This window comes from Copadichromis virginalis, linkage group LG7, assembly GCF_057382275.1.
Source record: "Copadichromis virginalis isolate Kocher_CV1m ecotype Utaka linkage group LG7, C_Virginalis_male_GT1.1, whole genome shotgun sequence".
NCBI lineage: Eukaryota > Metazoa > Chordata > Actinopteri > Cichliformes > Cichlidae > Copadichromis > Copadichromis virginalis.
Window position 1 is genome coordinate 46,513,330 of NC_140624.1, and position 26,955 is coordinate 46,540,284.

The following is a 26,955-nucleotide window of genomic DNA, read 5'->3' on the forward strand; positions in this document are numbered from 1 at the left end:
GCTCTTTTGCATGCTTGAAGAATATTTTTTATCTCTTTAGTTGTTTCCTGGGGCTAAGCTATACCCAGCACCAAGGAAAAGAAAAAAGAAAAAAAGAACACAGCTTTGTTACTTTGATTTTTTTATCAGTCAGATAAGAGAGATTATATTTGCAAAAATGTGCAACCTTAGTGATCTTAATGTGAATTTGTCTGGATACACTGGAGCTGCAAGATACGGGAACTGTCTGTGACTGTGAATAATACATCGTAGAGATTCAAACTATGACTCAGCAATGAGACATCTGTGCCAGCTTTTATATGTATATAGAAACACTAAAACAATAGGGCAAATGGGTGAGGATGCTTCGTATCAAAAAGAAATGAAAAGCAGCGTTCCTGTTTGATTCCATTTGTACAATACACTGATTAAAATAGATGAATACATTAAGAAATGAATGTTACCCCACCACTGTGAGAGGCCAAGTGGCAAATGTTGTGCTGCTTTTAACAGAATTTAAATAGTCCGGCAAGATATATAAAAAAACATAATGTGACATCTTGGGTGCAGGCATATAAAGATTAACCCAAAGAGCTCAAAATCTGCACACCAGCATTCAGATTAATCTTTAAAAGCTTTCAGATTTTAAACTATATATCAGTGCTTTCTTTTAAAAAAATCCAATTTTACTTTTAGGGTGAGTGAACAAATTAATTCTAGAAATTTAAGAAACGTAGTCACAGACTTATTAAAAGAAACAGTCTTTAAATCCTGCATGTAAATGAAATATTGTTGTAGCTTGTAACGCGTTTCACACTCCCTGGCAGTAGGGGGCAGCGTTGAGTTTCAAGCCAGGCGACTGCACTTGGAGGTAGAAGAAGAAAATGAAGCTCACACGTGTTTTCAACATGTCTGCGTGCTGTGTCTTTTGATGGGGTGTTTTGAAAACTTGATGCCATTTCGATAATTCAGAAATCTGCAGAGAAAAACAAATTTCCTGCCGCGGGCTGAAGGGACACTAAAGTGACAGGATGGCTCAGAGAAAGAAGAAGCTGACGAAGAAGAAGAGACATACAGCCAACAGAGAGCCGGAGACCGACTCTGACGGAGACTTCGAGCTGGCTGTTGAAATTAAAGACGATGATTCGGTAAGTTTTAAATGATTAAAACCTTCTTACACGTCCTCTCGAGTCTCTTAATCATCTGATCGTCGATCTGCGCGATTCATCGATGTCTAATGTCGCTGTTTTGAGCCCGCAGCTCTGTCAGCTACTCATGGTTTTGCTGAGCCAGTAGAAGGCAGAGGGGGTATAGCTCAGTGGTAGAGCATTTGACTGCAGATCAAGAGGTCTCCGGTTCAAATCCGGATGCCCCCTGAAAAAACAGTTTCTTCTCATATACTCTGAATTATTTGTTAGTACCATTGCAAAAACAGTTTGTTTCCTTCCGCTCTAGTTTTAAACTAAACTAAACCCTGAAAGTAGAATGAAAAACTAGTCTCTAGAATAAGAAAAAGGTTAAACTAATTGAAAATGTTGCCTTTAGAACTGCCCTAATTTCTCCAGATATTTTTGTCCATAATATTTGTCAGAGATGCTCTTGTGCATACATTAACTGTACCCAGTGGTTATTTAGGTACAATTTTGATGTTACCTTCAGATCCAAGTCATCTGGCCATTCTCCTCTGGCATTAACAAGGCATTTTTACCAAGAGAACTGCCACTCACTGGATATTTCCTCGTTTTTTTGCATCATTCTCCGTAAACCCTAGAGATGGTTGTAGGTTTTGAAATGGTAAAAATTTGTAAATAACAAAGTGGCATCTGTGGATATTTAGCGTTTTGCTGCACCAGAGATGTAGGTCTCCCACTCTTACATCACAGCAACAACCCTTGACCATAAGATTTTTATTAATTCATTCTCAGTATAAGGAATATTGAAATCTTTCACTGTATAACGTTTTGATCAGTTTTTTAGACGTCTTGAAGGTTTCATCTTGCTAAGAAGTAGTGCTCGTGTTTCTTTATTTGTCTCACAGCCAGGGCGGAAACTGCCGCGCTTCCCTGCAGCATCAGAGTGCTTGTCAGATGTGGAGCCAGACACCAGGGAGCTGGTCAGAGCTCAAAACAAGAAGAAAAAGAAATCTGGAGGGTTTCAGTCCATGGGTAGGTTTTCCACTATCTGCCTACTTGGATGTGTCCATTTGAGCTGAAACAAAGCTAGATGACCTGTCTGATGTCTGATTTCAGGTCTCAGTTACCCTGTTTTTAAAGGCGTCATGAAGAAGGGTTACAAAATTCCTACTCCCATCCAAAGAAAGGTTTGTTGGTGCTGCTTCGAGGTTATGTGTCATGTTACACTGTGATGTAAATATGTGACTTATTACCCTCTTCTTTTCACCACTTCAGACTGTACCTGTAATTTTGGATGGAAAAGATGTTGTAGCCATGGCTCGGACTGGCAGCGGTAAGACTGCTGCCTTCCTGATTCCCATGTTTGAGAAGCTAAAGGCCCCTCAGGCCCAAACAGGAGCCAGGGCCCTCATTCTGACCCCCACCAGAGAGTTGGCCCTACAGACCATGAAGTTCACGAAAGAGGTGAGTGGAAATTACCGTTCATGTAGGTCTTGCAGGTGAAAAGTGTGAAATAAAGCCGTTAACTACATCTTTAGGTGTGTCATTAATGTACTACCTGTTTTCCTTTCTCTATCGGGGTCTCGCAGCTGGGAAAATTCACCGGTCTCAAGACTGCTTTGATCCTTGGTGGAGACAGGTGCGTGACTACTTAGCTGTCTTGTTACTTTGTTCTTCTTGTTGCTCTTTGATGTCGTCTGTTAATGTGAATGCCTCTGCTGTTTTTCAGGATGGAAGATCAGTTTGCTGCTCTCCATGAAAACCCTGACATGTGAGTGCTTTTATATATTTATTTATTTAACCTCCCACCAACCCCCAACGTGGAGACCTAAGTTAATGAATATGATAACAAAGACATGTAGAAGTTTCAAATTGATACCATAGTTGTGTCTACTGCAAATAGGTATCAAATCCCACCGATCTTGACCTTAAGGTTAGAATTCAGAGGTCAAGTTTTTTGAAAGTCACATGATAACTTAAGAAAAAGGGTACATAGGATTTTATGGATTTTTATGCTGAAATGCTAAGCTCAGTTCTCCCCCTTCAGTATCATCGGTACCCCTGGTCGTCTTATGCACGTTGTCATGGAGATGAACCTGAAGTTGCACAGTGTGGAGTATGTGGTGTTTGACGAGGCTGACAGGTGAGAAATTGCATTTTTCATGTTTTCTTTGTTTTTTATTTATTGCTCTAATTTTCCAAATTGAATTCTGAAATGTTTTCCTGAATCAGGTTGTTCGAAATGGGCTTTGCTGAGCAGCTTCAGGAGATCATCCGCAGACTTCCAGACACTAGACAGACTCTGCTGTTTTCTGCCACCCTGCCTAAACTGTTGGTGGAGTTTGCCAGAGCTGGTAAGATTAACCGTTTCATTTCTACTCTGTTAGGTTTAATTCAGTTGAGTCCAAGTCACAATATTGAAACTCTGTGATGTAAGTAAACAGCCTAAATTATAGATAGAGACCGAGTTGATTTATTTCATCTGAATGTAGTTGACATCTTCTGCATATTAGAGAAAATGCATAAACTGTCTTCTAATGTTTTCCCATAGCTGCTGTTTTTAACTGTCGTCTGGCCTTTCTCACCTTCATGCCCCACTTCCCTCAGTTTTTGTTAATCATGAAAAAAAAGAAAGTTAGCATCTTTTTTTTCTTGGGAAATGAAAGTTAGCAGAATCTATTGATATACACTTGTTACCTTTTCACTACAAAAATCACATTCAAAGTCATATCCATTTGAGTCCCAGTCACACAGATCTAGAGAACAGTTGGTAAACACCTGCCAACCACTGGTTGGTAGCACAAAATGTGTATTCCCTGACCAGTTGGTGGGTGCTAGAGGTTGCTGGTGTTTGCAGGGTTAAATTGGTTACATGTAGGTTGCAAACACTTGCCAATTACTCCACAAGCAGCGGTGAAACTGTGAAATGGCAACACTAACTGTGCCTTTTTCAAATGTGTTAGCCACGTTGGTGAGGCATAACTTTAACTTTGAAGGTGAATGGTTTCCACTTCCAGTTTGTATCGTTCTTCAAGTTTTACTGCTGATCAGCTGGTAAGTTAGTGAGTGCTTGGAGACAAGTTGGCATTTTCTATACAAACCTCTACAGTTGTTACCTGGATCCTCACTGGAGAGGGACATGTGACCAGAGACCATAGAGAGTGAATGATATTCTTTGACTTCAGGGGATTATGGGAAATAACTGCTGACAACGAGAAGTGGGCGTAACCTGAACTGAAGATCAAGTTTTTCTGGCTTATTTTCTCATCATAAAGCATATTCATTCAACTTAGCTTCCATATTTTTTCGCATCTAAAGGCAAATGAACCTAATTATATTCACACCGGTGTATACAAACTTTTTTCTCAGGCCTGACAGAACCTGTACTGATTCGTTTGGATGTGGATTCCAAGCTCAGTGATCAGATCAAGGTAAAAAGGCAGAATTTGCTTTTGTTTTATTTACCTTTTGGTTAATCTGAGAAATTAGATGGAAGGTTTTACATTATTTATTACAACCTGAGTACAGGATTATTGCATCTACTCTACATGCTAACTTATGTTAAATCAGCTACTGTGTCAGTGTCTTGGTCTTTCTACTTGTTGCTCTGTCTTCAGACACTTGCTATTCAAACATTTTGTATTCTTCTCCCAGAAATGTTGAAAGATTTAAATGTAAAGCCCAAAGCAAAAGTCCTTACAGTCACCTGATGTTTCCATGGCTTTGAGCATGTTTTAATTTCTTCTAACTTTCATCAGCTGTCATTCTTCCACCTGCGTGTGGATGACAAGCCGGCTCTGCTGCTCCACCTCCTGAGGAACGTAGTGAAGCCTCAGGAACAGACAGTGGTCTTTGCTGCCACCAAACACCATGTGGAGTACCTAAAGGAGGTAAGATAACAGTGTAGCCTAAATTTGTGAGAATGTTAAATATTGTTTTAAAAACTAGAGCCTTAGTTGACTTCTTTTTTTCCCCTGATGTCCAGCTGCTGTCGTCAGAAGGTTTAGAGTGTGCCTACATCTACAGTGCCCTTGATCAGACTGCCAGGAAGATCAACATTGGGAAATTTGTGCATCGGAAAGCCATGGTGCTTCTGGTGACTGATGTTGCTGCTCGTGGTATAGACATCCCCCTGCTGGATAATGTCATCAATTACAACTTCCCCTCCAAGGCCAAACTTTTCTTGCACAGAGTTGGTGAGCAGCTGTATGCAGAAGGAACAAAGTGATTGAGCCTCTTTAATTTGAAATGATTAGGCCAGCATTACGTGTATTTTCCCCTGTCTTTTCCCATCAGGGCGTGTGGGACGAGCGGGCCGAAGTGGCACAGCCTATAGTCTGATTTGTCCTGATGAAATGCCTTATGTCTACGACCTCCACCTCTTCCTAGGGCGACCAGTTCAGTTTGCTTCACCTGAACACACACAAGGTAGACTCCACTGCATGACTGTCAGGTTTTAAAGTGATAGATGAACTGTTTAACTGATGTGCTACACATTTGAGGTTGCTAATAAACTTTATTTAGTGCTCTTTTTATCTGTCACTGTATTGAAATGTCTGCATTTCTTTTCGTACTCCAGATTCAGAAGGTGTGTTTGGTCGAGTCCCTCAAAGCATCTTGGATGATGAAAGTGCTCATCTGATCACGTCTCACGAAAACTCCCTGGACCTGCAAAATCTGCTCCGTGTCTCAGAGAACGCCTACAAGCAGTACCTCAAGTCGCGGCCAAACCCCTCGCCGGAGTCCATCAGACGGGTTAAAAACACAGATGTGTCCAGCATGGGTGTCCATCCAGTACTTGGTAAGTTCAAAGGAGGATAAAGTATAAAAAGAAGAGAGAAGTTATGAAAATAATCAAAAGGAGTAGTGAGGAACTGATGGCAGTTAAGTAAGACAGTTTGATTTGTTTCAGGGTGTGGTCTGGAAAAAATGGAACTGGAGTGCCTTCAAATAGTCGATGCCATCAAGAGCTACAAATCCAAAGCGGTGAGTTTGATGCAGACTAGAGCTGGGCGATATGAAATTTTTTCATATCACGATATGTTTTTTTCATTTCAGGCGATAACGATATCTATCACGATATAAGCCAAATAACTATATTTGTAAGATTTAAATGTGCCGTTGCTCACAAGTAAAATGTGAAATAATCAGCAGCTTGTTTTTATTTAAATATTTATTTCCCATAATAAGTTCAACAGGGTAGATGTACTTAAGGAACATGAGACTTTTTCAGGTAAATAAAGGCAAATATTGCAAACTACACAAAAGGCAGCCGCTAAAGCGTTTAAGTTTCAAAATAGAACAAACAAAAACAGACTAAATTGTCAATTCCACTTAGAAACAAAATATTAATTCTAAAAATAAATCTTAGTTTGTTTTACAGAAGAACAGACAAAACTGACTAACTTTTGTCAATATCAAATAAACTGAGAACTAAAAGGAAATTCTCAATCTCTCCTTGTTGTATAGCTTAGCTTTTCAAACAGTTTTAACAGTTACTTTAGTCTGACAAAAGCCGAATGACGAATTAGCGCTTCCAGTCAGAGACTGAGGCTACGTCCACACGTACACGGGTGTTTTTGAAAACGGAGATTTTCCGTTTTCGTTTTAAAATATAATCCCGTCCACACATAAAGGCAGAAATGTAGGAAAACGCTGCTATGAACATGCCAAAGCAGCAGGTGGCGCTAGATTCCTAAACGTGCAGAAATGTTGGCCAATCAGAAGTCTAGAAGCCTCGGTGGGAAAAAGTAAACAAAGCTGGGGCATAGAAGCAGAACCGAGTCGTATGTGTGGAGGGACAGTAACTGTGTGTATATGTAAGCATTTAAACACTGCAGAGAGTAGAATTAACAGTAACAGTATTGTAGAAATTCATTTCACTGAAACAATAACGTGGCGCACAGTGTGACGTCAAAAAATGCGCACATCTTTGACGCTGCGTTTTCTCCGTTTTTCTCGCCCACACGTAAATGCAAAAACTGAGTTTTCAAAAATATCCACCCTGGCCGGAGTTTTTAAAAATCTTCGTTTTCAGTGACCAAAAACGCAGTTTACGTGTGGACGAAAGGTGCAAACGCATATAAAAATCTGCGTTTTCAAGAATGCCCAGGTACGTGTGGACGTAGCGCATGCACCAGTTTATTGTATTTCCAGACTTGCTTTCGGCACAATTTACAGTGCACGCTACTCTGTTTTTTGTCAGACTTGAAATAGCCGAAATACCTTCACACTACGGAACTTCTATGGCTCTTCTGTTCGACAATCTCTCCGGCGTTGGAACCATCATCTGTTTTCTCTTCGGTAACCTTCGGTCACGCTCTGTTGATTTTTCTAGTCGGCACACTCATTTCCTCCATTACCCGGGCGGTACGGTGGCTGGCTGCTTCCCAAACAAATACACATGTGCGGCTTGGCACTTGTGCTGTACGTAACAAGTCACGTGACGTGACGCTGCGGCTGTGATTGGTTCGGCTCTGCGCTACTTAATTTGGATTGGCTGTTCCTTTTTTTTTTTTTTTCTTTTTTTTTTTAAGAGGACAAGAGCGACGAGGTCTATCGCAATAGTTAAATTTTTCTATCGAGAAAAAGTTACATCGCGATACATATCGTTATCGTTCTATCGCCCAGCTCTAATGCAGACACATCGCAGCGCTGCATTTTCTGGTAAAAAGTGTTCTAGTAAGCAAAAAAACATATAATTGTCTCCTGAAATAGACCATCTTCGAAATCAACTCCAGTAGTAAGACACCAGCCAGTGAGGTGATGCGGGCCAAACGCTCTAAAGACACTCGGCTAGTGGACAAATTCAGCAAGCAGAGAGAAGACCGAGCTGCAGAAAGCAGGCTGCAGCAGCCAACCAACCCCACCACTACTGCTGACTGTGACATCACCGAAAAGGATGAGAGTGATTTAAAAGTAAGCATGGGTGAAGTATTGCTTCTTTCTTTCTTCCCTGGATTGCTGTAGTTGCAGGTTTACATCAGTTTCATTAAGGATTAAGCACACATTGAACTCCAGGAAATCATAAATTAAAGTGTGGATATTACCTGTCCACAGATTCATGGTGACGTAACTGCTCTTTTAACTGTTTGGTGACTTTGCTTTGTTTGGCGATTGTAGAAATGGTTTACATGAGCTTATAGCTGAGATTCAGAGGTTTCTGCAGCTCTTATATTTCTGACCTCTTGTTATAACCGATTAAATGCGATCTCCTCCCTTTTGCCCCCATTTTTGGTGGTGTGGGTGCAAATGATCAGGCATGACATTCTCAAAATAAATCAGATAAGATACTGCAAATAATTATTTCTGGATTTGTGCGATTGAAATTAATTGAAAATGTGTATGCAATGATACAGTTTTAAAGATTTGGCCTAAATAATTTTTCGAGTGAATGAGCCTAAACATGATGACCTAACCAGTGACACCGTGTCACCTGTGAGACACACACACACACACACACACACACACACACACACACACACACACACACACACACACACACACACACACACACACACACGTATGACTTTGCCAGTCTCAGCTGAAACAATTTCAGTGTTTCAAACCATGTTCCAGGATTTTTCCTTCACCATTTATGAGGTTTCAAGAAGAAGATAAACGACAGATATGAATGTTTGAAAAGGTTATAGATGAAAAGATTCGATGAAAAATACTCAAAGGATAAATTCAATTGTTTATTGTTTTATGAATAAGTTGAAAAAGAAAAAGTTAAACAAGTAAATAAAGAAACAAGGTAAAATGAAGTAAGAACAAAACATTAACAAGTAAATAATGAAACAAGGTAAAATGAAGTAAGAACAAAACGTTAACAAGTAAATAACAAAACAAGGTAAAATGAAGTAAGAACAAAACGTTAACAAGTAAATAACAAAACAAGGTAAAATGAAGTAAGAACAAAACGTTAACAAGTAAATAACAAAACAAGGTAAAATGAAGTAAGAACAAAACGTTAACAAGTAAATAATGAAACAAGGTAAAATGAAGTAAGAACAAAACGTTAACAAGTAAATAATGAAACAAGGTAAAATGAAGTAAGAACGAAACGTTAACAAGTAAATAATGAAACAAGGTAAAATGAAGTAAGAACAAAAAGTTAAGTAAATAATGAAACAAGGTAAAATGAAGTAAGAACAAAAAGTTAAGTAAATAATGAAACAAGGTAAAATGAAGTAAGAACAAAAAGTTAAGTAAATAATGAAACAAGGTAGAGGAGAGAAAACCCCAACAATCCCCTCTGAGCACGCACTAGGCGACAGTGGGGAGGAAAAACTGCCTTTAAACGGGCAGAAACCTCCGGCAGAACCAGGCTCAGGAGGGGACAGTCAACTGCCGGGACTGGTTGGGGAGGTGAACAGAGGTGGAGCAAGACGAGGCTACACCTGCTGAGGAAGCAGTAGAGTTCCTCCTCCAGGGCCAGCGGAAGCGTTTGTTCTTCTTTTTCATGCAGTTTTCTACAAGAGCTTTTTTTTCCAGGATGAGGGTTCTCAACTCATCGATGGTTTCTTTGTTTTGTTTCTCAAGCTTCTTGCATGTTTTCTCCACCTCTTCCAACGTTGCTTGTTTTTCTTCAAGCTTTTCCCTGAGCTCTTTGGATGTTTCCTCCTGCATTATCTTGTCCTTGTGCATGTCTGCGTTTCTCTGTTGTACTTCTTTGTACATGTCTTGTAGCTCCTCATTTCTTTTGTGGATATCTTGGAGCGTACGCTGCAGGTCGTCATGTATGTTGTCTTGTTCTTGCTTTTGCGCCTGCATTTCAGTGTGTTTGCGCTTCAAGTTGTTGTATTCCAACAATATCCCCTTAGTGAGCTCGGAGTTGTTTCTTGCCATTTGCTCCATCCTTTTCTGCATGTGCGAGCATTGTTTGTCCAGTTTTTCTTTTTCCCCTTCTAGTTGCTTTTTCTCTTGAAGAAGGTCTTTGTTTTGGCGCAGAGTATCATCCACCTTCTCTTTCAGCATTCTGTATTTTTCCTCCGTGACTTTGAGTTTGTGCTCCATGTCTCTTTGCCTTTTCTCCTGTTCTTCCTTCTGTTGGAGGATTTCTTTATTTTTTTTCACAGCTTCATCGAAGTTTGTTTGGAGCAGCCGATTCATTTGGTCCATATATTGGAGATCCCATTCTGTCTTCTCAACAGTAGCTTTGCTGTCTTTAAGCTGGTTGGACATCTCCTTTAGTTCCGCGCTCTTTTGCTTGTTTTCCTTAATTAGGAAGACAATCTGCTCTCGGGCTTGTCCAAACTTGATTCCCCAACCCTCATTAATAATATTTATGTCGGGCTGGCGTTTTTGTCTTTCTTCCAGGTTCTTATTTTGCGCTTCCATCTGTCTACACTTCTCCTCCAGTTGAAGTTTCTCTTCTTCAATCTGTTGAATTTTATTCTGGAGATGGTAGTTTTCCTTCTTACTGTCATGTAATGCCCTTTGGACGGCTAAGAGGTCATTTGGGGAAATTGGCCGGCCACGACAGGAAGGAGAAGCGGCGTAATCTTTTTGCCTTGGTTGGTGTCTTGTTGGATACATGTTGAAGGTTGTACACGACAACAACGAAAAGGTTTCCAAAAGTTTCTGTGGTGAACGCGTGAAGGCTGCAAACACAAATGCTGCGAGGACACGAACTAAAAAACTGCTGTGTGTCACCCCTGTTTAAGGAAAAACTTCAAAGGATCAAAGTGTAGTGACATCATAACTCCGTGAGCCAATGAGATTGTCATGTGACATTTTGGAATGGGGATATTTTTTTTTAAACCGTTTTCAAATTTAACTTAATATTTGACTGTTTCTTAACTGACCTGTTTAGCTGATTAAGAAATGAATTGAAACGAGCATCACTAACGTTATATAACAGACAACAGAAAAAAAACAGTTTTTTCTAAGTAATAGAGGTATAATACATTTTTTTTTATTTTTTTTAAAAATTATCCTACTTTTTATAAGAGGGAACATTATTTAAAGAATATGTATTTAATTGGAAAACTCTCTATTCATCTAAAGGCTATAACAAGAAAGGTGAGCTTCCTGCTCAAAAATGAAATGACCAAAATAAATGGAGCATTTCTCTGCAATTACAAACTCTGTGTAAACAATCTTGGTTTCAAAATAAGGCTAATGCTGGTGAGATGTCATCACAGGTGTAAATATTACTGCAGATGTTACTATGTCAAAGTCTCACAACTGTCTTATGTTTATTTATGTAGGCAAGACCTACTTTTCACTTCTTTGCTTTGCTATATGTTCTTGAGTGTATTAGTTTGCCAGCAGCACGAACATGTACTAGTGTCAATAATAATAGTACGGTGGATTAGAAAACCTGCTCACAAGTTGAATAAACACCCAGGATTGTTGCAGAATTTTCATTCAAAACCAATATTTGAGTCAAAATGAGAAAGTTGTTTGTACTGTCTGATGAAGAAGAAGCAAAATAAAGTGCAGTTTTGATGTAGATGATGTTGTATACAAACTAGAAGAGGAAGATAGTAGGATCTCTGTATCATGCTTTGTCACTTTGTACCATGTAATTCTTTCTATTTCCACCAGGGGGTGTTTTCAGAGGTGGTAGGTGGTAAAAGAAGAGGTCAGCAGGAAGATGGCGAAGAGCGACCAAAGACCAAGAAAAAGAGGCAGTCAGGCAAAGATGAAGAGTATTATATCCCTTACAGACCTAAAGACTTTGACTCTGAGAGAGGGTGAGGCATTAAACTGTTGCATCTGTTTCTTTAAAAAATGTGAATGGCTTTGTGTTTTATGCTGTTTTGTCCTGTGTTATGCGTCGACAGGTTGAGTCTCGGTGGAGAGGGCAGTGCTTTTGAACAGCAGGCCTCTTCAGCTGTCCTTGATCTCATGGGAGATGAAGGCGATCGCCTTAACCAGCAGAAGAAAATGATGAAATGGTACAAATTTCCCTATGTTTGACTCAGTATCCACCAAATGGTCATTTCAAACTATAATTTAAAGTCTTTTTTCCCCCTTCTTTTTTTAGGGACCGTAAGAGGAAGCGTTTTGTGAGAGAAACGGGAAAAGAAGACCAGAAGAAGAAGATCAAAACAGACAGCGGTCAGGTTATCAGTAACAAGAAGAACAGGAAGAACTTGTATCCTTCCAACAAAAAGCTTCTCTGTGTGCTGCTCTCAATGACCCTCTTCTCTACTCCTATGACAATATTAAGCTGTACTGTGAAGATGTTGTATCACTTGACAACATGTCAGTTATGAGGAGTGGAAGAAAAAATACAAGATTGATGATACAGGATCTGGATCAGATGGAGAAACAGGTGGAGGAGGCAGGAAGCCAGCAAGAGGTAGGAAGGCATCAAAATGAATAGCACAAACATGTTAAATATAGACCATCAGCCACCATGTTTTAACTCAACTCTAAAGGTAAATACTTCAAGTCCCTCTTCCAGCCTTGCGAGCTATAACCTCCAACCTCTTTGTTGTGTCGTGCCTCTCCCAGGTCGTGGCCGTGGCCGACGAGGTCCAAACGTACAGAGCTCCGGTGACCACAAAGCACGCTCGGAGCTGAAAACAAAGGATCAGATCATGAAGCAGCGCAAGAAAAAGCAGAAGCACCAGTTCCTGCAGGGCGGGGGGATGAGGAAGCTCCGCTCCAAGAACAAAAAGTGGCTCGGAGAAGTTAAAAAGTCAGGTTTTGGAAGGGGTGGCCATAAGAAAGGCAAGCTGAGGAAGAAACTGTGAGGAGGACAGAGGGTTGATGGTGTGGAGGACATCACGAGGAACTGGGTGATAAGCGTCAGAATCATCTGAGATCATCACCAAAGATTTTCCTGGTGCTTCGTGTGACTGTAGATTAAGGAGAAAATGATTTGTGCATCTTTACACTGCAGAAATGCACGTCACTTCTTCCTTGATGGCCTGCTGAACTCTGCGTTTGCCACAGAGTGATGTTTAATTATGATCCACTAACCTGGATTTACTACTTGTAAGCATGTTGGCTGTCTAATAAAAGTGTTTTGGAGTACTGAAATATGTCTTATCAAAATGGTAAAATACAGATATTAAATATTGTGTGCTTAATTTGCAGTTAGTTTCAAAAATCGTCTCGCCCATCTTTTCTTAAAATAAGAGGTGCTCTATAAAAATGACATTAAATTCTGTAAACGTGCTCTATTTGCAATTATTTATCATTACTGTTGTCCAAGTGGTCTCATTTCAAAGTTGAAAGCGAGCATCGGAACGGGCAAGAAAGGCGACTTTTAATTGACTTTGAATGTGTTGTGGTTACTGATATCAGATGGGCTGGGTTGAGAAACTGGCTTAGAATTCCTCTTGCCTTCAGCATGGCCACGCCCCTCTGACTTCTGCAATCAACAAGGCATTTTTACCCAGGGAAATGTTTATTTCGCTTTTCAGTTTGGACTGTTCTCTGTAAATTCCTGAGAAAATTTGAGAAGATCAGGAGTGTCTGAAAAACGTAAAACAGTCCATCTGTCACCAACAGCAATGCTGCCTTCAAAGTCACTTAAATCAACTTTTTTTTTCTGGCATGTGATTGGCTGTTTAGATATTTGCATTCAGAAGCAGCTGAATAGGTTAGTGGATAGTGGGTCTGTATTGTGTTATTGTATATTGTTTTTTCCAGTTATTGCTCTGGTATAGAAGTTTTTTTTCTTTAAGTAATTTAGTAATTCTAACATCTCCGCTTATGTGAAGTGTAGACCTAATAGTAAACATCATTTACATGTCCAGTTTTCAAATATTTTTAATCTTGTCTGGTAAAGTTTTCTTTTTTTTGTAATTCACTTACATTTAGGGAAGGAAAGTTTGAAGAAAGGAAATTTGACGTGTATGTTCTAAGATAACGGTGACATTGACGACCTTTATTATAACTGTATTGGGCATGTTCACTTAACCAACAAAAATAACAAACCAACAAAATAAGAAAGAGAATTAATGTTTTATAAAAAGAAACAATGACCAAGCCATCAGTTACTTTATATGCCTACAATATCCACATCCCGTTCCCAAAAAGTCAGTGGTCTCCTGTCTGAATGACTACCGTCCTGTTGCACTGACATCCGTCATCATGAAGTGCCTGGAGCGGCTGGTCAAAGGTCACATCTGCTCCTCCCTCCCTGACACACTGGACCCTCTTCAGTTTGCCTATCGGACAAACAGAGCCACAGAGGATGCCATCGCCCTGGCAACGCACACCACCCTCACTCACCTGGAGAAAGGGAATACATATGCAAGGATGCTCTTCATCGACTACAGCTCGGCATTTAACACCATCATCCCCTCAAAACTTGCCACGGAGCTCGTCGACCTTGGGCTGGAAACACCTATCTGCAGATGGATTCTAAACTTCCTCACAAACAGGCCCCAGGTGGTGAAAGTTGGTAAGCACACCTCCTCACCACTCATCCTAAACACAGGTACGCCACAGGGTTGTGTGCTTAGCCCCCTCCTATATTCCCTGACTGTGTTGCTAAACACGAGTCCAACATCATCATCAAGTTTGCGGATGACACAACCATCATAAGCCTCATCACAGGCAATGATGAGACGGCCTATAGAGAGGAGGTGATGGCACTGTACGAGTGGTGTCTGGAAAATAACCTGACTCTCAACATCAGCAAAACTAGAGAAATGATAGTGGACTACCGGAAACGACCAGTCAGAGAACACCAGCCCAGCCACATCAACGGTGTCAAGGTCGAAAGGGTCAGCAGCTTCAAGTTCCTTGGAGTCAACATCACAGAGGACTTCTCCTGGACCCTTCACACAGACACTGCTATCAGGAAAGCTCGCCAGCGGCTTTATTTCCTGAGGAGGCTGAGGAAGTTTGGCATGAACGCCAACATCACCTCAAATTTTTACAGGTGTGCAATTGAGAGCTTGCTGACCAGCTGCATCACAGTTTGGTACAAAAGCTGCTCTGCCAGCAGCCGTAAATCACTACAGAGGGTGGTGAAGACAGCAGAGCACATCACTGGCACGAGGCTTCCTGCCATTCAGGACATTTATCTTCAGCGATGCCTCCGTAAAGCACACAGCATCATCAAGGACCACAGCCACCCAGCACATCAGCTGGCGTTACAGACGTTACAGGAGTCTGTCTGCTCGGACTACAAGACTACAAAACAGTTTTTACCACCAAGCCATACGACACCTCAACCACAACACTTAAACCCACACAACACAGTCCACAGGACGCACTCAGAAGCTACCCTACAGCTTCACAAGTACTCTGTTTAATCTGCACTGGTCACTCCACTTTATTGTTATTGATATTTATATTTAAAAGTGCAATACTGTGATTTTCTGCTGCTCATTCCTGTGCAATATCCCATCTGCCCTCCCGTCATATTTCTTTTCAAGATTTTCTTATTTAATCACTAGTGTACATATATTTATATTTATAGATATATATATATTTAGTCATCTTTTCTCTTTTACCATGTCTCTCTAATATTTTGCTCCTTACTATTTTTCTATTTTTTTATTATTTTATTATATTTTCTTATACTGTACCATGCTGCTGAGTGACTGCTGCTCGTCAAACACATTTCATTGCAATGTTGACCCTGTGCTAACTTGCATATGACAAATAAAACTGAAAACTGAACTAAAACGGATTTATTTTTATTAATAAAATTGGAAATGTAAGATATTACTAGATAAATTTACAAAAGAAATTTTAACAGTGTGGATTTTAGTATCTGCTTGTTCTCTATTATTTATTGTATATATATTTTTTTACATTAAGTCAATTGATTAAAAAAAGGTTTTTCAATTTCTCTATTGTCCCACAAGGGGAAATTAGTTTAGCAGCAGGATATAAATAAACAGAACAATACTATAAAATAATAATGACAATAATAGTGATAGAAAGTCCAAGGACAGTTATTTGCCATTGAGGAGACAAGATGCAGTGGGGATAAAAGAGACCTGGAGTCTTTTAGTCTTCCTCACAGGTACGCTAAAACGGCGGCCGGAAGGCAACAACTCAAACTCACTGTGAAGTGGATGGTTCAAACAATTAATAATAGAATGAGCCTTTCTAAGCACATTTCTATTGTAAATGGCCAAAAGTCCATCTTGCCAGCGCCCTGAAATTTTGCTAACAGTTTTTACCAGAAGTCCCAACCGATTCTTATTCTTCACCGTCAGGTTACCAAACCAGGCAGCGATACAAAAGGACATCACAGATTCGATAAAACGTCTATAAAACAAAGACAACATCTCAGATGAGACATTAAAAGATCTCATTTTCCTTAAAAAGAACAGTCTTTGTTGAACTTTTTTAGTAGTGGCTTCAGCATGAGATTCAAAACACAGTTTATGGTCAAGTACCACACCTAGATATTTATAACTCTCAACGATCCCAATATCAGCAGTTTTAATGATAGTGGGTGATGAGCTATAAAAGGACTTCCTAAAATCAGTAATCATGTCTTTAGTTTTTGACACATTAAGTGAAAGGAAGGACTCATCACACCAATTCACAAAATCATCTACAACCTGTCCATGGCCTGACTCGTCCCCCACTAGAAGACTGACGATCAGTGTGTCGTCAGCAAACTTCAGGATGTGTCTGTTCGTGAAATTGCTGCGACACTCATTCGTGTACAGAATGGACAGAAGGGGAGAGAGGCAGCAACCCTGGGGTGATCCAGTAGAGGAGGTGAGCACATCAGAAAATACATGATTCACCCTCATGCATTGTGACCTATTAGTCAGAAAGTCTGTCACCCAGCCGACCAGACTGGTGTCAAGCTTGAAATGATTGTAAAGCCTGTCAGCAAGTAAGAAGGGTTGAATTGTATTGAATGAAAGTCAGCAAATAATAATCTTGCATGGGTGTGGGGGGCCTCAAGATGCTTATACAAGAGATGCAGGAGTGTGACAACAGCGTCCTCCACACCTCTCCCTGCTCTATAGGCGAACTGCAAGGGGTCAAGATGGTGTTCAACATGCATTAAAATCTCCTTCTTAATTATCTTCTCAAATGACTTCATCACTAAAGAAGTCAGAGCCACAGGCCTATAATCATTCAGCACCTTAGGAGAACTGCCCTTAGCAACAGGAACAATGACAGCATGTTTCCAAATCTTAGGTACTGTCTGTAGCTCTGAAGAAAGTGAGAAGATATGGTGAAAAATCCCACTCAGCTGATCAGTACCTGTCCACAGATGTTGTCAGGTCCAGACTCTTGCTTTTAGTGTGTCTAAAAAGATTAGCTACCCCCCTCTCATCAATACAAATTGATGGGGGAGTGACAGTCTTTTCCCTCAGTGTGCTGGTCTGCCTAGAACAGTCAAAGTTCTCAAAACGAAGGTAAAAACTGTTAAGACTGTCTGCCAGATGTTTGTCAGCGGTAAACCCCTCTAAGGTAATATTACTTTTACCTTTCGTCTGTAGCCCTGCCATTGTTTTCATACCAAGCCAAGCTCCTTTGAGGTTGTTACTGCTGAGTTCTGTCTCAATCTTATTTCTATACCTCATCTTGGCAATCTTTATTGCAGCCCTCACCTCCTTCCTCAATATTCTCATAGTGGGAACGTCTCCCTCGTTAAAAGCAATTTTCCTTTTAAGAATCAGATCCTTAATATCTTTAGAGAGCCACGGTTTGTTATTAGGGAAAGTCTTAAATTCTCTGACTGGAATCACAGAGTCTTTGCTACACACCACATCAGTGAGTTCATCCAAATCAGAAGTGCTCTCTTGGACCCAGTGGAGGTGGTGAGTGACAGGAGAACGGCGGCTAAGCTGTCATCCCTGATGGACAACATCTCCCACCCCATGCAGCAGACTGTGACAGCACTGAGCAGCTCCTTTAGTGGGAGACTGCGGCACCCACGGTGTGGGACGGAGAGATTTCGCAGGTCTTTCCTCCCCACTGCTGTCAGACTCCATAATAAAGACTTTAACTGATCAAGCACACACATCCATACATATGCAATAATACTAAGTGCAATAATCCTTTCTGTCATCGTTGTATTTTTACTCAGTTGTATATAGTATTTGTATTTGTATTCTATTTTTATCTTATTGTATATTTATTTTATTTTATTCTACTGTATATAGTATTTTATTTTATTCTATTCTGTACAGCTGTGTACTGTATTTATTCTTATTGTATTCTAATTTTTGCCTCATAACTTTTGCACTGTCCACTTCCTGCTGTGACAAAACAAATTTCCCACGTGTGGGACTAATAAAGGTTATCTTATCTTATCTTATCTTATCTTATCTTATCTTATCTTGAAACAAGGACCAATCAGTGCAATCAAAACACCCCTGAAGGGCAACACAACTGTCTTTTGTCCAGACATTAGTCCACTTCACACAGGCCTTCTCCCTCCTAATCACAGATCTGTAAGCAGGGAGGAGAAGAATAACATTGTGATCCGAAGAACCTAGCGCAGGTCCGGCCACAGACTTATATGCCCCCTTAATTGGTCCATAACACAAATCCAGCGTTTTGTTATGCCTTGTAGGACAAGTGACATATTGAAAGAAATTGTTCAGTAATTTCTTAAGATTACAATTGTTAAAATCACCAAGAATAAAATTAGGAGCATCCGGTGAGAGAGTCTGCAGATCGTGTACCACTTTAAAAATGGCATCGGCAGCAACTTTAACGTCAGCTTTAGGATGAATGTAAACAACAGTGACAAAAATTTGAGGGAATTCCCTCGGTAAGTAAAAAGGCCTGACAGATACTGACAGGAGCTCGATGTCAGGAAGACACAACCGCTCCCGCACAGTAAAGTTATTACACCAGCCCTGGTTGATATACAAACATACCCTTCCTCCGTGAGATTTGCATGTTACTCCACAGTTCCGATCCAATCTGACAGGGGTCCTAAAGCCGCTGATTTGCAGTGAAGTATCACTGTCCATATCGGTCAGCCACATCTCGGTAAGTGCCATCAGACAAGCCTCCCTGTATTCCCATAGATGAAGCACATTTCCTTGTAATTCATCCGTTTTGTTCCTAAGAGATTGGACATTGGCCAGAATCATAGAAGGCAGAGGAACACGATTCTTCCTCCGAAGTTTTCTTACACGCTGATGCACGCCACCTTTCTTTCCACATTTTCTCAAGCGGCGGGGCTTTCCAAAATTTGTCTTTGACCGGGCAAATAAATCCTCACCAAGAATCACATCTGTCCGAGCATTAGAAGAGTCGTACATAGACAAACAGGACCACTATAATCCAAGTAGTTCCTCGCGTGTATAAGTGATTGTCAGTGAGAGTGAATGACTCCAGGTGAATATCGCCAACAACAATAAAACTAAGGTGTAGAAGTTCTCCATCTCGGCAAAAAAAAAAAAAAAAAAAAAACTCATAAAAAGTTAAAACCACGGTTAAGAACAGAGTTAAAACAAAGTTAAAAACAAAAAGAAAAAGCCAGTAAACACCTGCTGCAGGTCGCCACAAGAGCAGCCCATCAGAGCCTCATGAGTGAAAAAAGTCTGCTACATAATAGTATGTAGCAGACTTTTTTCACTCATCAGTGATGCGCTGGCTCTGTCACATGTGAGTGTTTTTTTTTTTTTTTTTACCGTATTTCAATACATCATGTAATTTATTTCCTGCAGAAGATCCAACAGTCAATCATCTGACCAAAGAGACTTCTGTCATTCCTTCAGCTGCTTGGCAGGTGCAAAATATGACCACATGCGCAGCACAAGAAAGAGCAACACAACACAGTCGAAGAGCAGGAGTCCATCTGGATGTGATTACAATGCTCCTGTTGTTTCGGGATGATATGCATACATACCATAAAAAGTTACCCATTTATTCATTGCTGCTGGCTCCTGACTCATGAAGACTTGAGGCTTTTTATGTCTGATACCGATACCGATATCATAAATTTGGATATCTGCCGATACCGATATGAATCCGATATAGTGTGTTTTTTAATCAATAAAACGTTTTTTTAATATCTTGCTGCATTTTGTATAAGTTTATACTCAAGTTTAAATAAATAACAACACTAAAGCTATTCTGTTATACCTGTAGGTAAAAAATACACCAAATATTTCATAGTTCAGCAACACTGATCAATCTAATAAACTTAAACCTACTCCATCCTCCCTATTCTGGTATTTTAAAGAGTACTTAGCAGAAATATTAAGCAACCTAACTAATAGGGTTGCAAACTCCGAGCAAAAAATAAAATAAAAATAGGGAACCACCCTCCACCTCATGATGCTTAATCGATGTAATCAAATTTAATTTGATGCAGGGGGGAAAATGCACAGAAATAAATTATTTTTCAAGAATAATTTAATAGATTCAACATCTTTCTTCAACAGAATTGCAGACTGCACAGATGGTATCTTCCCAAAGGAAAAGGTATATTAGACTTAACAGTTACTATATACAGTAATGGACTTCTCTATATTTTACATCAGATTAAAACTTTGGGTGTAAGAGTCAGATAATTATTTATTAAAAGCTAGACATTTTAAATGAGAATAAGAAAGAAAAAGTATGTCTTTGTGCCCCCCTTTTCCCTGTTCATGCCCTATCGGCCCCCCTGGCTAAACTTTGCTAGATCCGCCCCTGCACAGTTACCAGCTGTCAGCTACGTAGAAAAGGATCCTGGTGTAGAAAGTAATATTAAATAAATTCTAACAACAGCTTATCAAGCTTAATAGTGCTGCTGTTGTTCAGCTGCTGGTTTCCTCTTTCTGGTGAGAAGTTGGCCAAAAACAAAGAAGAGAGACAGACTCACAACAGAAAAGCCGATCAGCTGATCATTAAGCAGTTTCACGATTGAAGTAGCAGCAGGAGAGCGAGAGAGAGGCAGTCGCTCCATATATCTGTTGTTAAGCTTAACATGGGAACACTTTATAGACATTCAGAGATGAACTTGCACACTTGCTTTACTTCTCTCTGGGATAACTTCCTCGGAGATGAAATGCTGGTTTGGTAGCAAGGCTACAAATACACCATCACGTGATGCATACTTCTACGGTTATGAGCCGAGTTACGCCGTGTGGCAAGTTTTGTGGGGTGCTTTTTTGATATTTAATGGATCGATTACATTTTTTATTTCTCACCGATATCTGATCCAGTAATTTGGGTCAGTATCGGACTGATACCGATACGTAATATCGGATCGGTCCATCTCGGCTAGTGACACTCGGCTAGTGGACAAATTCAGCAAGCAGAGAGAAGACCGAGCTGCAGAAAGCAGGCTGCAGCAGCCAACCAACCCCACCACTACTGCTGACTGCGACATTACAGAAAAGGTTGAGAGTGATTTAAAAGTAAGCATGGGTGAAGTATTGCTTCTTTCTTTCTTCCCTGGATTGCTGTAGTTGTAGGTTTACATCAGTTTCATTAAGGATTAAGCACACATTGAACTCCAGGAAATCATAAATTAAAGTGTGGATATTACCTGTCCACAGATTCATGGTGACGTAACTGCTCTTTTAACTGTTTGGTGACTTTGCTTTGTTTGGCGATTGTAGAAATGGTTTACATGAGCTTATAGCTGAGATTCAGAGGTTTCTGCAGCTCTTATATTTCTGACCTCTTGTTATAACCGATTAAATGCGATCTCCTCCCTTTTGCCCCCATTTTTGGTGGTGTGGGTGCAAATGATCAGGCATGACATTCTCAAAATAAATCAGATAAGATACTGCAAATAATTATTTCTGGATTTGTGCGATTGAAATGAATTGAAAATGTGTATGCAATGATACAGTTTTAAAGATTTGGCCTAAATAATTTTTCGAGTGAATGAGCCTAAACACGATGACCTAACCAGTGACACCGTGTCACCGGTGACACACACACACACACACACACACACACACACACACACACACACACACACACACACACACACACACACACACACACACACAAATGTATGACTTTGCCGGTTTCAGCTGAAACAATTTCAGTGTTTCAAACCATGTTCCAGGATTTTTCCTTCACCATTTATGAGGTTTCAAGAAGAAGATAAACAACAGATATGAATGTTTGAAAAAGTTATAGATGAAAAGATTCGATGAAAAATACTCAAAGGATAAATTCAATTGTTTATTGTTTTATGAATAAGTTGAAAAAGAAAAAGTTAAACAAGTAAATAAAGAAACAAGGTAAAATGAAGTAAGAACAAAACGTTAACAAGTAAATAAAGAAACAAGGTAAAATGAAGTAAGCACAAAAAGTTAACAAGTAAATAATGAAACAAGGTAAAATGAAGTAAGAACAAAACGTTAACAAGTAAATAATGAAACAAGGTAAAATGAAGTAAGAACAAAACGTTAACAAGTAAATAATGAAACAAGGTAAAATGAAGTAAGCACAAAAAGTTAAGTAAATAATGAAACAAGGTAGAGGAGAGAAAACCCCAACAATCCCCTCTGAGCACGCACTAGGCGACAGTGGGGAGGAAAAACTGCCTTTAAACGGGCAGAAACCTCCGGCAGAACCAGGCTCAGGAGGGGACAGTCAACTGCCGGGACTGGTTGGGGTGGTGAACAGAGGTGGAGCAAGACGAGGCTACACCAGGTGAGGAAGCAGTAGAGTTCCTCCTCCAGGGCCAGCGGAAGCGTTTGTTCTTCTTTTTCATGCAGTTTTCTACAAGAGCTTTTTTTTCCAGGATGAGGGTTCTCAACTCATCGATGGTTTCTACGTTTTGTTTCTCAAGCTTCTTGCACGTTTTCTCCACCTCTTCCAATGTTGCTTGTTTTTCTTCAAGCTTTTCCCTGAGCTCTTCGGATGTTTCCTCCTGCATTATCTTGTCCTTGTGCATGTCTGCGTTTCTCTGTTGTACTTCTTTGTACATGTCTTGTAGCTCCTCATTTCTTTTGTGGATATCTTGGAGCGTACGCTGCAGGTCGTCATGTATGTTGTCTTGTTCTTGCTTTTGCGCCTGCATTTCAGTGTGTTTGCGCTTCAAGTTGTTGTATTCCAACAATATCCCCTTAGTGAGCTCGGAGTTGTTTCTCGCCATTTGCTCCATCCTTTTCTGCATGTGCGAGCATTGTTTGTCCAGTTTTTCTTTTTCCCCTTCTAGTTGCTTTTTCTCGTGAAGAAGGTCTTTATTTTGGCGCAGAGTATCATCCACCTTCTCTTTCAGCATTCTGTATTTTTCCTCCGTGACTTTGAGTTTGTGCTCCATGTCTCTTTGCCTTTTCTCCTGTTCTTCCTTCTGTTGGAGGATTTCTTTATTTTTTTTCACAGCTTCATCGAAGTTTGTTTGGAGCAGCCGATTCCTTTGGTCCATATATTGGAGATCCCATTCTGTCTTCTCAACAGTAGCTTTGCTGTCTTTAAGCTGGTTGGACATCTCCTTTAGTTCCACGCTCTTTTGCTTGTTTTCCTTAATTAGGAAGACAATCTGCTCTCGGGCTTGTCCAAACTTGATTCCCCAACCCTCATTAATAATATTTATGTCGGGCTGGCGTTTTTGTCTTTCTTCCAGGTTCTTATTTTGCGCTTCCATCTGTCTACACTTCTCCTCCAGTTGAAGTTTCTCTTCTTCAATCTGTTGAATTTTATTCTGGAGATGGTAGTTTTCCTTCCTACTGTCATGTAATGCCCTTTGGACGGCTAAGAGGTCACTTGGCTGGCCACGACAGGAAGGAGAAGCGGCGTAATCTTTTTGCCTTGGTTGGTGTCTTGTTGGATACATGTTGAAGGTTGTACACGACAACAACGAAAAGGTTTCCAAAAGTTTCTGTGGTGAACGCGTGAAGGCTGCAAACACAAATGCTGCGAAGACACGAACTAAAAAACTGCTGTGTGTCACCCCTGTTTAAGGAAAAACTTCAAAGGATCGTGTAGTGACATCATAACTCCGTGAGCCAATGAGATTGTCATGTGACATTTTGGAATGGAGATATTTTTTTTTAAACCGTTTTCAAATGTAACTTAATATTTGACTGTTTCTTAACTGACCTGTTTAGCTGATTAAGAAATGAATTGAAACGAGCATCACTAACGTTATATAACAGACAACAGAAAAAAAACAGTTTTTTTTCTAAGTAATAGAGGTATAATACATTTTTTTAAATTTTTTTTTAAATTATCCTACTTTTTATAAGAGGGAACATTATTTAAAGAATATGTATTTAATTGGAAAACTCTCTATTCATCTAAAGGCTATAACAAGAAAGGTGAGCTTCCTGCTCAAAAATGAAATGACCATAATAAATGGAGCATTTCTCTGCAATTACAAACTCTGTGTAAACAATCTTGGTTTCAAAATAAGGCTAATGCTGGTGAGATGTCATCACAGGTGTAAATATTACTGCAGATGTTACTATGTCAAAGTTTCACAACTGTCTTATGTTTATTTATGTAGGCAAGACCTACTTTTCACTTCTTTGCTTTGCTATATGTTCTTGAGTGTATTAGTTTGCCAGCAGCACGAACATGTACTAGTGTCAATAATAATCGTACGGTGGATTAGAAAACCTGCTCACAAGTTGAATAAACACCCAGGATTGTTTCATCATTTTCATTCAAAACCAATATTTGAGTCAAAATGAGAAAGTTGTTTGTGCTGTCTGATGAAGAAGAAGCAAAATAAAGTGCAGTTTTGATGTAGATGATGTTGTATACAAACTAGAAGAGGAAGATAGTAGGATCTCTGTATCATGCTTTGTCACTTTGTACCATGTAATTCTTTCTATTTCCACCAGGGGGTGTTTTCAGAAGTGGTAGGTGGTAAAAGAAGAGGTCAGCAGGAAGATGGCGAAGAGCGACCAAAGACCAAGAAAAAGAGGCAGTCAGGCAAAGATGAAGAGTATTATATCCCTTACAGACCTAAAGACTTTGACTCTGAGAGAGGGTGAGGCATTAAACTGTTGCATCTGTTTCTTTAAAAAATGTGAATGGCTTTGTGTTTTATGCTGTTTTGTCCTGTGTTATGCGTCGACAGGTTGAGTCTCGGTGGAGAGGGCAGTGCTTTTGAACAGCAGGCCTCTTCAGCTGTCCTTGATCTCATGGGAGATGAAGGCGATCGCCTTAACCAGCAGAAGAAAATGATGAAATGGTACAAATTTCCCTATGTTTGACTCAGTATCCACCAAATGGTCATTTCAAACTATAATTTAAAGTCTTTTTTCCCCCTTCTTTTTTTAGGGACCGTAAGAGGAAGCATTTTGTGAGAGAAACGGGAAAAGAAGACCAGAAGAAGAAGATCAAAACAGACAGCGGTCAGGTTATCAGTAACAAGAAGAACAGGAAGAACTTGTATCCTTCCAACAAAAAGCTTCTCTGTGTGCTGCTCTCAATGACCCTCTTCTCTACTCCTATGACAATATTAAGCTGTACTGTGAAGATGTTGTATCACTTGACAACATGTCAGTTATGAGGAGTGGAAGAAAAAATACAAGATTGATGATACAGGATCTGGATCAGATGGAGAAACAGGCGGAGGAGGCAGGAAGCCAGCAAGAGGTAGGAAGGCATCAAAATGAATAGCACAAACATGTTAAATATAGACCATCAGCCACCATGTTTTAACTCAACTCTAAAGGTAAATACTTCAAGTCCCTCTTCCAGCCTTGCGAGCTATAACCTCCAACCTCTTTGTTGTGTCGTGCCTCTCCCAGGTCGTGGCCGTGGCCGACGAGGTCCAAACGTACAGAGCTCTGGTGACCACAAAGCACGCTCGGAGCTGAAAACAAAGGATCAGATCATGAAGCAGCGCAAGAAAAAGCAGAAGCACCAGTTCCTGCAGGGCGGGGGGATGAGGAAGCTCCGCTCCAAGAACAAAAAGTGGCTCGGAGAAGTTAAAAAGTCAGGTTTTGGAAGGGGTGGCCATAAGAAAGGCAAGCTGAGGAAGAAACTGTGAGGAGGACAGAGGGTTGATGGTGTGGAGGACATCACGAGGAACTGGGTGATAAGCATCAGAATCATCTGAGAACATCACCAAAGATTTTCCTGGTGCTTTGTGTGACTGTAGATTAAGGAGAAAATCATTTGTGCATCTTTACACTGCAGAAATGCACGTCACTTCTTCCTTGATGGCCTGCTGAACTCTGCGTTTGCCACAGAGTGATGTTTAATTATGATCCACTAACCTGGATTTACTACTTGTAAGCATGTTGGCAGTCTAATAAAAGTGTTTTGGAGTACTGAAATATGTCTTATCAAAATGGTAAAATACAGATATTAAATATTGTGTGCTTAATTTGCAGTTAGTTTCAAAAATCGTCTCGCCCATCTTTTCTTAAAATAAGAGGTGCTCTATAAAAATGACATTAAATTCTGTAAACGTGCTCTATTTGCAATTATTTATCATTACTGTTGTCCAAGTGGTCTCATTTCAAAGTTGAAAGCGAGCATCGGAACGGGCAAGAAAGGCGACTTTTAATTGACTTTGAATGTGTTGTGGTTACTGATATCAGATGGGCTGGGTTGAGAAACTGGCTTAGAATTCCTCTTGCCTTCAGCATGGCCACGCCCCTCTGACTTCTGCAATCAACAAGGCATTTTTACCCAGGGAAATGTTTATTTCGCTTTTCAGTTTGGACTGTTCTCTGTAAATTCCTGAGAAAATTTGAGAAGATCAGGAGTGTCTGAAAAACGTAAAACAGTCCATCTGTCACCAACAGCAATGCTGCCTTCAAAGTCACTTAAATCACCTTTTTTTTTTGGCATGTGATTGGCTGATTAGATATTTGCATTCAGAAGCAGCTGAATAGGTTAGTGGATAGTGGGTCTGTATTGTGTTATTGTATATTGTTTTTTTCAGTTATTGCTCTGGTATAGAAGTTTTTTTTTCTTTAAGTAATTTAGTAATTCTAACATCTCCGCTTATGTGAAGTGTAGACCTAATAGTAAACATCATTTACATGTCCAGTTTTCAAATATTTTTAAT

The 26,955-nt window shown here is 40.0% G+C and overlaps 1 protein-coding gene, 1 long non-coding RNA gene and 1 other non-coding gene across 4 annotated transcripts; all 3 read left to right on the forward strand.

Annotated features, from left to right (window-relative positions):
• The first annotated feature begins 859 nt into the window (after positions 1-859).
• Positions 860-26,704, forward strand: ddx54 (DEAD (Asp-Glu-Ala-Asp) box polypeptide 54). 2 transcript variants are annotated; one of them, XM_085463767.1, is made up of 21 exons: positions 860-1,127; positions 2,018-2,144; positions 2,229-2,299; positions 2,388-2,576; positions 2,702-2,751; positions 2,842-2,883; positions 3,160-3,255; positions 3,345-3,466; positions 4,482-4,543; positions 4,871-5,002; positions 5,098-5,308; positions 5,409-5,540; positions 5,692-5,913; positions 6,025-6,098; positions 7,830-8,030; positions 11,667-11,815; positions 11,906-12,019; positions 12,109-12,219; positions 12,335-12,426; positions 25,503-25,529; positions 25,685-26,704. In XM_085463767.1, the coding sequence occupies exons 1-21, from the start codon at positions 1,011-1,013 to the stop codon at positions 25,924-25,926; spliced, it is 2,583 nt and encodes an 860-aa protein (XP_085319893.1). In that variant the 5' UTR covers positions 860-1,010; the 3' UTR covers positions 25,927-26,704. The 2 variants fall into 2 exon arrangements, with proteins under 2 accessions (XP_085319893.1, XP_085319892.1); XM_085463766.1 differs by lacking the exons at positions 25,503-25,529; positions 25,685-26,704 and adding an exon at positions 12,582-13,250.
• trnac-gca (transfer RNA cysteine (anticodon GCA)) lies at positions 1,284-1,355 on the forward strand. Its single transcript has one exon. It is a non-coding gene; the product is annotated as a tRNA-Cys (tRNA).
• On the forward strand, positions 24,442-25,325 carry LOC146705891 (uncharacterized). The gene is made up of 2 exons (XR_014921422.1): positions 24,442-24,918; positions 25,009-25,325. It is a non-coding gene; the product is annotated as an uncharacterized LOC146705891 (long non-coding RNA).
• Positions 26,705-26,955: the final 251 nt, after the last annotated feature.